Source organism: Pithys albifrons, chromosome 5 (genome assembly GCF_047495875.1).
Source record: "Pithys albifrons albifrons isolate INPA30051 chromosome 5, PitAlb_v1, whole genome shotgun sequence".
In the NCBI taxonomy this organism is placed as follows: Eukaryota; Metazoa; Chordata; class Aves; order Passeriformes; family Thamnophilidae; genus Pithys; species Pithys albifrons.
In genome coordinates, this window is record NC_092462.1 from 46,445,018 (window position 1) to 46,458,638 (window position 13,621).

General features: G+C 36.0%; 1 protein-coding gene across 2 annotated transcripts in view; it reads left to right on the forward strand.

The window, feature by feature from the left end:
* The window catches only part of SGCZ (sarcoglycan zeta), a 428,612-nt gene extending 416,106 nt beyond the window's left edge, over window positions 1-12,506 (forward strand). For both annotated transcript variants that reach the window (XM_071555189.1, XM_071555190.1), the window contains exon 8: window positions 12,170-12,506. In XM_071555189.1, coding sequence (XP_071411290.1) covers window positions 12,170-12,379 — 210 coding nt within the window. In that variant the 3' untranslated portion in view covers window positions 12,380-12,506. The remainder of the gene's footprint in view (window positions 1-12,169) is intronic.
* The last annotated feature ends 1,115 nt before the right edge of the window (window positions 12,507-13,621 follow it).

Here is a 13,621-nt window from a genome sequence, read left to right on the forward strand (position 1 = left end):
AATATTTATTTACCAAATTACCCATCTTATTTCTGAGTATTTCCAAAACCCAGATCCTTCCCTGTCTCTCATCTTTACTTACCATGTTTGTTACCATTTCCTAACATTGCTGAGATAGAAGTAAGGCAATCTAATACTCTTTTAATAGTAAATGTTTTCCTCCCTTATCCTTGTCCTTTCTGTGGGCATTTTTATTGCAGCACCCACAGCTTCCTGTATTGCTTCCCTACCTGATCAAATCTAGTATGTTTCCTAAATTTTTTAACATAAATTTTGTAACTAGAATGTATTTCTTTATTCTTCATGATATGGCCAGAGAGAAAATACTCAAATGAAAATGAAAATTAAATTAAAAAAAATAGCCAATAAAAAGACTGCTCCATTTCCTCAGTTTCCTATGATTCCTGAAGTAATATTTGTATATATATTGTCTTTTTTGGTATCATGCATCTCTGTAGTGCTTTGTACAAATATTTTATCTGTGTATCCATCAGATTTAATTATATAGATTATCAGATTCTATTATATAGAGAATAAAGGCTTTATTCTCTATATAATGAACCATGAGTTCATTGCATGACTTCTCATTTTTCCTAAGTATTTTCTGCGCCTTTAGTTTTGAAAATAATGTTACATGACCTGAGTTGGACTTTGAGAATTGGAACCCAAGAAAAGGTATAATGGCTATATTATGTACTATTCAGAACTGGAATTCAATTCAGTATTAAATATTTTGTAGGAAAAAAATTGGTAGTGTAAAGCAGACTTTGCTGAACTTCAGGTAAAAATCATTATTTTTCTCTATGAGCTAAGACTTTGCACATCTATGATTTCCCATATAGATGTTAGATTAATAATTATCAGAAAACAAATTACCAGCCTTTCTCCACTCTTTCCCAAAGAGCTGTTCTGTAAACATACATCTGACAAAGTTCAATTTCTTGAGTACTTGCGATTTCAGTAAGATATGAAATAAAATGTAGCCTAAATCCACAGAGAAATTCTATGCTGAGGTCTCACCAATGCCTTTACAGTCCAGTTTTCACTCTTACATTGGTGAGGGTTAGAGGAAAATGCAGAAACACTTTGGAAGGCATATGATAGATTCCACAGCATCAGTTGCTGTGCAAAGTTACCGTGGCCACATTAGGGAATGGCTGAACTAATTACAGCCTGGTGTGAGGAACCAAGGTAAACATCTGATGGATTAAATGTCTACAGAACAGAATATTGATTGGTTTCTTTGCTTACAGCCCAACAGATAAACCACAGAGTAGCAGACAGTATGAAAAAATATGTGTAAAACATTTATCATTACTCACTTTTAAGAAAACAAATTCTAAAATGACAGAATATCTATGTTAAAAATAATCTTTATTTTAGCCTAAAAAATGTAAGCTTTTTCAGTCAGGTTTCTTCCACAAATAAATTGATGTTGTCTTTGTGAATTGGATCTGTGAACCATTCTTGTGATAAGACATTTTTGTACTAGAAAAAATGCATTTTTTTCTATTACTTCCATGCTGGTTAACTAAATTTATTTTTTTAATGTTTGTAAGCTTTTTCAGAAACTGATTAAAGGTATGTGAATTAATATTTTCTTTCTATGACAAATTTATTGCTTATTATGCCAGAAGATATCTATGTGGCATCTGGAATAAACCGCTTATAGCCATGTTAAAGAACATTCTTAACTGGCTGTCTATGAAACAGATTTTTCTGTTACTTAAGAATATCTTCAGAATATTTTTAAGAATTTAAAAGTGTTTATGAAATATTTTTCCTCTAGCTTTATTTCTCATGCAATGTAATCTCTGCTCTCCCACATCACAAACTGAATGCCTCTGCAAGCATTCTGAATTCTGCTGTTTGATATATTTTCTTTTTATTTACTGCAGTATTATAATAATTGTTTTAGCCCTATTAGGTATTATAATGCATAATCCCAGACTGAATACTGGGGGCTGTAATTTAAATTCAGATTTTGCTGCCCTTTTTTAAAGCTCTTGAGCTGCACCCTTGTGAGTTGAGGCATCAGCAGAATCCTTTGATTCAATTATAGCTAGCCATTAATTTGTGAACTATGTATTATTCTATAAGTAAACTATAACCTGTGGTTTAAAGCAGCAATATTTGCAAGGATCATTGAATGTGAAGCTCTAGGATCTAACTGAATCTACGCTTTCACATAAGAAAAAAGCCCACTTCTTGTCTGGAAATTCAGCACAGTGATTGCTAGTTGACTACTGATTCTTTCACATAAAAACACAATGCAAAAGTATAAAACAATTTTGAATTCTGTAGATACTAGATTTTCAACACATAAAAATACTTTAGAATTGAATCTGAAACACATTATTGTATAAAGATAACAAGCTGAAAGGATTATTTGATGTTGCCCACTCATTGGTCTAACAATTATTTGTAATGGTTTTGACCCTAGAGAATTACAGAATTGGTCAGGACCACAGTGAGTCATCTGGTCCACTCTCACTACTTAAGCAGGGTCATCCTTGAACAAAATGCACAGGATTTTGTCCAGATAGTTCTGGAATATCTCCAGTGAGGGAGACTCCACAAATTATCTGGGCAATCTGTTTAAGTGCATAGTCACCCCACAGTAAAGAAGTTCTTCCTCATATTCAGGTTTAACTTCCAGTGTGTCAGTTTCTGCCCATTGTCTCTTGTCCTACTGCTTGGCACCACTGAGAAGAACCAGGCTTCATCTTCCATTCTCCCTTCAGATACTTATAGATATTGATGATGTCCCTTCTAAGTCATCTCTTCTCAAGGCTGAATAGGCCCAGCTCCCTCAGGTTTTTCTGGTAAAAGAGATGCTTCCATCCCTTAATCATCTTTGTAGCCCCCCTCTGGACCTGCCTTCAAGAGCTCCATGTCTCTCTTGTCCTGACGAGTCCAGAACCAGACACAGCACTCCAGAAGCAGCCTCACTGAGTAGGATCTCCTCCTGAGGCAGGATCATCTCCCTCAACCTGCTGACAATGCTCTTACTAATGCACCCCAGAGCCACTGCTGCCTCATGGACATCTTGTTGTCCATCAGGACCCCCAGATCCTTCTCCACAGACCTGCTTTCCAGCAGGTCAGCCCCCAGCCTGTACTGGTGCATGGGTTTATTCTTCACCAAGTGCAGGACCCTGTACTTGCCTATGTTGAATTTCAGCAGATTCTTCTCTGCCTATCTCTCCAACCTGCTGAGGTTCTCTTGAAGGGCTGCACAGCCCTTTGGGGTATGGATTGCATTGCTCTGTGAAGCAGAAAGCAGCTAACTATCCTCATCTCCTAGGAATCTTGAGCAGCTGCTATGCTTCTTTGCAAGGACCTTCTATCTAAGCTAGACTCTGCACTTTCATTGCATCCCATTGACTATCAAAGTCAATAAAAAGAGAAAGATGTACGGAGGCTTCTAATTTTTACAAACGTATTCATATTAATCACCCTATCTATGACCTGTCTCCTATTTGCTTCTTTATGTCCTTGTATTTCTCTGTCAAATTACACTCCTTCATAGCATAATTTGTAGGCTATATTTTGTTGTTTCTGGCATAATGAGGCTGATCGCTCATCATGGTAAGGCTTATAGCTGTCACATTAAAAGCGAGCAATATTCTTTAACAGATGAGGTTTACTCAAAATCAGGTGGTAGACAAGAGGCCAAGTTCATATTTGCCATTTTAGCACAGCACAGTTAATGAAGCATTGTGATAGTTTTGATCCAGGCCTTCCTCAGTAACCAGTGGTAACTAAGGAAAGGCCTATTTCCCAGGTATTCCACACTGGTGGGGGTTTTTTGTTGTTGGTTTGTTGTTTTTTGGGTTTTTTTCACGTAACAAGGGAGTATAACTAAGAGAGAGATAAGAAGTTTCTCTCTCTTCTTCCGGTGACGTCTGAGAGGGAAGAGTCTCTGTGTCAGTCTCTTGTTGAAGCCATGCAGGCGACCAGAGTGAGAGAGAGAGAGATGGCTTTCTCTTGAGGGAAGTTTGTATTTGGCCAGGTTTTTTGGGGTTGAATGTACTTTTGTGTTTTGGGGTTTTTTTTTCCTCCCTCCCTTTTTCCCCTGGGAGCTCCCTATTGTATGTGCAGATTGTATATATATAGTTGTAAATGATTATATATATTCTGATTTCATTCAGTTTCTCTCAGGTTTTCAGTTTTCTTTTGGGTTTTTTTCTCTTTGCTTGGAAACGTGGGGGAAGCGGAGGAGAGGGGGGAGAGACAGCTTGGGCTTGGCAAGGAGGCCAAGTCAAACCAAAACAAACACAAACAGAGGATTATTTTGTAGAGTCTAACAAATGTATATAGTACTAATATTTGATCTCTAATCCTATCCAGATCTAAGTCCAGGAGATGTATTTAACACAGAGATTAATAATTAAAGTTTATTAATACTTAATAAAACTGGAATAATCTTCACTTGGAAGCTCAATGAACTTTTTAAAGCTTTGCATTTTTCTGGATATTTTTTATGTTCTGAAACAGAAAATTAAAAAAAAGAGGATTTTTTTTATTTGTTAAATACACTGAAATCACAGATTCACAGAATCGATTGGGTTGGAAAAGACCTCCAAGATCATCAAGTCCAACCCTTGGTCCAACTCCAGTCCATTTACTAGATCATGGCACTCAGTGCCATGTCCAACCTCCATTTAAAAATCTCCAGGGATGGTGAATCCACCACCTCTCTGGGCAGCCCATTCCAATGCCTGATTACTCTCTCTGGAAAGAATTTTTTTCTGATATCCAACTTAAATTTCCCCTGGCAGAGCTTAAGCCTGTGCCCCCTTGTCCTATTGCTGAGTGCCTGGGAGAAAAGACCAACCCCCACCTGGCTAGAACTTCCCTTCAGGTAGTTCTAGACAGTGATGAGGTCACCTCTGAGCCTCCTCTTCTCCAGGCTAAACAACCCCAGCTCCCTCAGCCTCTCCCCATAGCACTTGTGCTCCAGTCCCTTCACCAGCCTTGTTGCTCTTCTCTGGACCCGCTCCAGCATCTCAATATCTTTCCTGAACTGAGGGGCCCAGAACTGAACACAATACTCAAGGTGTGGCCTCACCAACGCAGAGTAGGATCACTTCCCTGGTTCTGCTGGCCACGAAATGAATTACCTTGTTCTCCAGGCTGATTTCCATAACTATGGAGAAATGGTTGATCAAAGACAACAACACTGCAAGATTAGTTCAGTTCAACCAAGTTATGTTTGTTGGAGTTTAAATGTTGCAAAAAATTATTAAATGTTCATATGCATGAATTGAGTTCAATAAACAGTAAGCAGTGGCAGGCTCTAGAGCTCAAAGACAGACTGTTTGTTTACCAAAAATTATCTAACGCATGTGCTTCATGTTGTTTTCAAAGCCCTTTTTCATGGTATTAAGCAGTTGACTTGACAAGGTTGCCTAGGAAGAAAGAGATTAGTGGAAATGAAGGGAATTTTTTCTGTACTTTTTACATATAGGTTTCAAAAATTCTATAAAAATGTTTTGACAGATACTTAAAATTCAAATGGCATATTATTTTTAAGCAAAACGTTTCATTTCACCTTAAAAGAGTCATTCACATATAAGATAATTTATTAATATCACATTTTAATCTTGTGGTGATTTGAATGGTAACTAGTAAGTCTTTGTACTCAGTAGATTAAGCAAAAATATTCCAAGTACATTTTCTTTTCCATGTTGTGTACATAAATCACAAAGAAGTCATATCTGTCCCAGGTTGAATGGATTTGCAAAGACTGAGAATTATTTCCTTAACAGAAAGAAAAAATACACCGGAAAGTTTTTGCTTCAGTAGGAACCAATATAAATTGTACTGGGGTTATAACTCAGAACTTACAATATATGCTTTTGTGTATTTAATGTGAATTTACAAAAATGTGTACTGAAAATGAAACATGACCCTCATAAACACTATTTGGTACTGAAGGGTCAAAACATAAATTCTTCCATTCGAGCAGGAACTATAAACTTCACTAACGTACAATGTTATTTTGGACCATATATATTTTAGTGTTCAAATCCCTTTCAGTTGTCAGTAGTTGTAGTCATAACATGCAGGTGCCATTGAGAGAAAGGATGCCAAGGTGGCTCTGTCCAGGTGCAGGTATAATCTTTAGAAAGAGAACACTCACCACTCCAGACCACCCTTAGGACTAAAGGTCTCATTTGTCTTGTGGTCAATTGATCTTAATACAGTAGAAAATACATTTTCAATACACAGCTTGTACAAAATCTTTTTGTGTTTGAATATTTAATATATTAAGGTCCATCTCAGTCATCAACTCAATTACACTGTTTAACCATTCCTTGAAGCTATTAATCATTTTAGCCAATATTGTTCCAGATATTGTGCCAGCATATGTTTAGATTTTCCAGTATATATGCCATCAAGTTAATATTTTAATTTTCTATTATTACTTTTTTTTTCTTTTTCTCAGAACAATCATTCAGATTTAATGAAAATTAATGTAGGTGAGCTGATTTAAAATGAATGTCAAAATCACAAATAAATATTAGAACAAATGGTCCACATGAACTAAAGGACTGCAATTTATCCTGTAGTTCTTCTTTACCTTGAATATTGAAATATTGCACCATATGAAAATTATTGTGTTGAGTATAGTGACCTAATCTATATCATCTCTGTGGGATGCTTCTGATAGCATATGCAGAGGAGCAAAAAGACGGGCAGAAAACCTTGCATTGCTGTAATTCCAATTAATTGAATTTCTAAGGGAATCCAAAAGGTTTATTTAGTGCAAAGTCATTACACTGTCCTCTCATACTGGTTGATGAACAACCATCTTTCAGATTTCCTTCAATTCTTTCACATTCCCTCCAGTTTCCTACCATTTTTTATCTACATTAACCCTGAAATATGTCTTTGCAGCCCTGTAGAATTGTTTAATCAGAGCATGAATACAGAAAATTCTTTGATGCCTATAAATCCTAAATTTTCATTTAGCTTTATCAGCTTAAACTATCATCTGCTCTTTTGAGAGGACTTAGTCAAAGACCTATTGGAGAAATTTTATACGTGACTGCTTCATATCTCTATATTAAATGGCTTGTGAAAATATTTAATTTTTTTACCTCATGCCTATATATTTCCCACTGAAAATTTCTCCTTTAATTTAGTTCTTTGTTTTGTCAATAATCTGTATTTTCTGGCTTGCCTTCCTCTTCCTTTCCCTCTCACTTTTCAGATTAACAATACAGTCTGATGAGCAGATGACTTGCAGTTCTTCATTAGCAAAAAATGTACGTAAAATGAGTACAAATTTTTCCATTCCTATCACTTGTCCTACAGGATGATTCAGTTTGCTACTTTAATCAGAAATCAAGCCTACTTTTAAATATTGCAGTGTTAATATATTTTTCTCTATACTAAGATGCACGGGATAAAGCAGTGATATGTGATTTTTAAACCTTAAGTATTTAGTTGGAATGGTGCTGCTCAGAGCTCTGCTCTCTATGAAATAACTTTTCTCTGAGTAGCTTCTGCCTTTTCCATTTTGTAATTTCTAAGTAATTTTCCACAATGTTTCAAGAATGGATAAAATCTTTGGTTTTATTCATGCCATTTACCTGCTGAGGTGTAGGACTCTCAGAAAGAGCATGACTAGCCTGCATGGCCTTGATGCATGTGAAGTATTAAATGGCTTATCTTATGCCTTTCTCAGCACAACAGATTAGAGAAGGACCATGTACACAAGTACTTCCATTAACTACTGTCATCTATAGACATAATTCCCTAGGAACCTAATACTGTTTAATTTTTGTCTTGCCACTTCTTTCCTTCTGTCTGAACACCTGATAACATCAGACATAAAATGGTAAGTAGTTTAAATTGTCCTGATGTTGGAGGACTTTCCAGCCATTAATTTCAGGTTTTAGCAGATTGAAGGACTGGAAAGGGTATATCCTCAAATATTCACTAGGTTTTCTGAAATTCCTTGTGTATTGGGCTACTTTGATGATATATTTGCATCCCCACTTAACTAGTAGATAGCAATGTTGCATCTCTAAATTTAGTCTTTTGTTTATAACCTTGACAGCACAGGTACAGGGTAGATTTTAATACTAACTTCAAACCATCTTTATTAATTCTCATCATCTCAGACTTCACCAGGGTATAGCTAGAGGAGTCTGATTAAATTGGATTCACCACAGCAGATATCACTGTCACAAGAAGCCAATACAATTTTTTTCATAAACCATTGCCTATTATCCACATTGCTTAGCAGATGTTCTGGGATGCATGCTGGGATAGGAATCCCTAGTTGTCACTCAGGATTATAACACTAGATAAACCTGCATTGTTCTATATCTCAGTGTTTTGCAAGTTTGTAAGCAGCAGTATAAAAGCCTGCACAGCTCTGCGTATTAAGATCATTTCATTTAACGAGCAAAATGACTGAGCTACAAATGCACATCAGAGTAAGGTGCTCTGGATTAATGTCTTGGAACAGTACACCACAGAACTTCTGCAATGACAGGTTGAAGAAGTGTAGCTTTCCTGATGTAAACAAACACAAAATATATTGAGCTCATAGCAAATAATATAATAACGTTCAAGAGATTTTAATCTAGATCTTTGACACACAAGCCCTCTGATTTAAAAAAAAAGTTTTATAGCACCCATTTAATTTTGTTTTAAGATTTCTTATGATCCTTCCCCATCACTGCAGCTAAGCCATTAAAATGGCCAGTCACACACACTGCCAAAAGTACAAAGAGCTCATTTTGTTTTGTTGTTAGATTTTCTTACATGTATATCTTCTACACTGAAGTGCTTTTCATTATCACCCATATAATATTCTAATGTCCCAAGCTCTTATTTCTTTAAGTAAAAGCATAGAAATAGTCTTTTTCTTACCTTTTTTGATATTCAGAGTATATCAAGGTATGCTGCTCTTGGCTGGGATAGAGATTATTTTCTTCACAGTGTCTGTTTTGGGGCTGGGTTTTGGATTTTGCTGAACACAGGGTTAATTATAATATAAATATGTTTTTGTAATTGCTGGGTAGTGTTTACAAAGACCCAAAGCCTTTTTCTGCTTTTCTTACTGCCACACTGGTAAGAAGACTGGGAGTTTGTGGGAGATGAGAGGAGACACAGCCAGGATAGGGACCTAAACAGACCAAAGGTATATTCCATAACCAAATTACATGCTTGGTATATAAAGTGGGGAGAAGAAGGAAGAAGTGTGGGGGGACATTTGGAGTGATGAGATTTGTCTCCACAAGTCACTCTTAGGCATGATGGAGCCCTGCTCTCCTAGGAATCGCTGAACAGCTGCCTGCCCATGGGAAGCAGTGAATGAATTCCTTGTTTTGCTTGGCTTGCATACTGCTGCTTTTTCTTTCTCTATTACGCTGTCTTTAGCTCAGCCCATGAGCTTTCTAGCTTTTACCTTTCTGATTCTCTTCTCAGTCCTACTTGGAGGAGAGTAAGCAAGTGGCTGTGTGGTACATTGTTGTTGACTGGGGTTAAACCATGACATAGGGCTTGCTGAAAATCAGTCTTAAAAGTCAAAAAAAGCTACTCTTTCTTTTCTTTTTTTTTTTTTTATTTTGAGGTCGGGTTGTTAAAAGTTATCAAGAACTGCAGATTAAAAGTATATGACATTACTGGCTCCTGTTTAATATCCTATTCAGTTACTGTTAAAATTTAAAGTATTTTATCACAGTCAGGTTTGACATCAATTTTTGATCTTTTGCCAAGTACAGAACTACACTAAGCACTATTCAGAATAAAAGATATACTTAAATAGAGCTTGTACTGGTGAATGCTTCTGGATTTTTGTGCAGAGCTATTGATAACTCTACTGTTACTACTTTAATAGTGAACCTGTTACTGTTTCTTTTTTTTTTGATATGAGAAGTGAAAGAGTACTTTTAATAACATGTCACTCCACTCTTGCTATTATGTCCTTTGTTTCCCTACTACATTTTAGAAATTACTAGCTTCTGGTTTGCTATTAAACCTTTTTTTTCCCCCATGCCTGTTTTTTGTTTTCTTATTCTGTTTACCATAATTGTTATCACATTTGCTCCTAGCTGAGATAAATGGTTTTAGATGTGTAATCCTTTTTTTCCCAGTTGTAACTCCAGGAGAATATTATTAAATTGTTCCCAAAACCATCCACATTTCTTGCACTGAAACTATTCCTGTAGGGGTTGTGATTCCTAATTATTTCAGTTTATAATGCTGGACTTTTTAATCAGCATTGTGTGTATGTATGTCTAAATGCATGATTGCTTTGCTATATAAATTACAGAACAAAGATAATAATTTACTGCATTTTATTTTTGTGATCAATTCCTCTATTAGCCACAATGTGACTTAAAGTAGGTATCATGTCATGCAGATGTCATCTTTACCTCTGAGATTCTCCCTTCCTGTCCCTTTCAGTGCTGATTTCCTCACTGTTGGAATTTTCTATGGTATTTCACCTAAAAAGCAAGCCATATGCTGAACTGCCTATGTAAATTAGTGCTGTAGCCTTAAGAACTAATTAATGAAATCAGAAATGGCTGCGGCCGACTTTCTCAGCAGATGTGCATGGTCAGCCAGTTACAAGAAGCTTTGTAATATAAACAACATTGTTAGCCAATAATCAGTGCCAAAGTGTTAACACGTGCGGAAGGTTACAGTCTTAAAGATGGATATAAGTGTGTGTGCGTATGAATAAAAGGGCCTGTTGCTGCTAACTCCTGTGGAGTCATCTCTCAGGTCCAAAAACCCGTCTCCCATGGTTACACTCTCATGACAGTGGGAGCTGGAGAACTTGCAATGATGGGGAGTTGTATTGTTTGGGGCTACTATCAGACTGTACTACCTTCAGTGATCCCAGTCATTTAACAATGCCTCTGCTGTGGAGGGAAACATGATTATGCATCAATCTCTGTTTGGGATTAAATCCAGCCACTTTAGTTTTTTTCCCAGCCTGCTATTCTTCACTTTACTATACCAGGTGCTCAGTAGTGCTTCTGCACTGCTTTGCTGCCACATACCACCGATCTTATCATAAAATTATACTTGTCTCCCGTAGAAGAAAAAATAATACATGCCATATCTCTCCAGGTTCTTTACATGTACTGCCAACATTGTGGTATAATGGTGTCAAGTTGGCTTCACTGATTTTCAATACCCTATAAAAAGCACTAGAAAGTACTCAAGGACTCACCTTTTCCTAAGCTTTGAACTGTTACCTACAGAGCTTAAAGCTGTTTTGAATTGTTACTTGCCTTCTAGAAGTTCCTAGTCTGCTCCTGAGATGATGACTGATCTTAGTTTGGCTCTTATTTACTTTTTCCATATATAAAATGTAATAAACCTGTTTGCGGCAGTGGATGACATGGATTTTTCTGAAAATGTAATTGTAAATATTGCAGAACTCAATAGAGATTCATGAATATTACTGATATCTATAGTTTCATACAGACTTGTTATTTCTAATGGAAGATTAAAAAACCCACAATATTTTTTAATCATATTCAATGTTCAAAAACAAATGGTAATAGCTTGATGAAATCTTTAATAAGACTTTAACCTCACTATTTTCTCCTCTTAATTTAGGTCAAAGAAGCTCTTTATTTTGTGCATATGACTTTGTAACCTTATTTAATTATTCTTTGGATGTAGCTTTTGTTAAGACCCTACAGTTTAGCACAGTTCAGCACATATTTTCACCTGCTTACAAGAACACACTGGAGAATGTGGCTTAATATCACTTCACACTTATTAAAATACAAATTCTTCCAGAGCAAGGATATGCTGCTGCCACAAATGAATAAATTTTAATCATAAAATGTACAAGTGAAAATTCAGTCTATTCAAGAATATCGTCAAAATGTTTTTGTTTGATAATGTTTGTACCTGAATAAACATATTGGGTGAAATAATTACATGTACTGTGATAATGACTATTAATGGGAAACAACTGCACAGAGAAGAAAAACAGTAAATGTTGACAGCTTTTTTATTTCTAAAAAGAATAAATTCTAGTATATATTTCTTATACTTCTAATAAAATATTTCTAAAACTTTAAATATATTTCTAAACAATCATAGCTGCTTTAAAACACTTTTTAAAAATACACCTCACTGATGAAAGAAATTTACTTTTTTTTTTCTCCCTCTTCTAGATATTTTTAAATGCAGATACAATCCGCCTGGGAAATCTACCAGTGGGTTCCTTTTCCTCCTCCTCCTTCTCCTCCTCCTCACCCAGCTCTTCAGCTCCTCAGCAGACTATATATGAGCTCTGCGTCTGTCCCAATGGTAAACTTTACCTGTCCCCAGCAGGAGCAGGCTCCACATGTCAATCCAGTAGCAACATCTGCTTGTGGAGCTAGAATGACTCCATTTTATCCTCACACCAGAATAGCCTTTTGTTACTATCCCCCTGCTTCACAGTTCTGCTCGGTTTCCCTTGTGACAAGTTCGACGCTTCAAACAGCCTGCAGAGCAACTTCTTCCAGTGTAAGCAGGAAAACAGCGCTGCCTTCTCTTGTGGTTTGTGTTGCCACTCAACATAGAGATGGGAGTGAAATATTCAGAAATCAATGTATTATTCATCAGGAAACCCAGGACATAAAATCACCTTTTTTTTCCAAAAGGGACAATAACACAGTGCCTTTGCTACTTGAAGTGAAGCACATAGTTTTAGATTTTTGCAGGACCTGGATATGAACTGCACATAAATATATATATATATACATAGTACATGAATTTGCCCAGGATCGGATGGTGAGATGAATTGGTTCCCCATGTATGATAAATAACTTTACTGTCTGAAAGCACAATTTTCCATTCATCTTTTTGGATGTAAACTTTTATCCCTGAATTTTAAAATTTTGAAGCATTGTGTGATGCCTGCTTTACTAAAAAAAATCAGTAAATGATTTTTAACACAAAAAGAGACAGAATCCCTCCCCGAGTTTGCTTTCTTTAAAAAGGTGTTGTTACTCTTTGTCTAACAAGTCTAGGGTTTTGTACACTAGGTAAATTTTGGAAGTGCTCAGCAATATTACCTTTCTGAGTTAAAAAGACATATGCTCTTGTTTGTCAGATCTGAATGACCTTATATAATATTTTCATGGCTACCACATGTGAAGTGATTGCTTTAAGTAGAACATACAGTTTCTGGAAAAGAAGAACAGGGTAAAGAAAGAAATTGTGATGATATGTTTGTTGATCAGTGTGCTGCTCTTCACAAGGTACTTATAATTGGTAAATACAAAACCAAGAGAGAAATCTTCAAAGGTACATCTTACCCATTTTCTGTCCATGTCTAACTGCTGCCATTTGAACACAGTACAAACGTTGGTGCTAATGTAACATGATGCTGAGAAAGCAGTGCACTAACACCTTGAATGACATTCACATTTATTATTCTCTTTTGTTTACATCTGCTGCTAAGGTTTCAAACAATAGTAGTATATATAAAACCACATATTAAATGACATTCAGTATTAAAATGTTGATATTACATTGACTTTATCAGATCTGTGTTTAAATTATGCAGCCACATTTGCACTCAGATCTCACTACTGACTTTCTTTTTTGACAAATTTCATGAGGGACTTCTTTCTTGT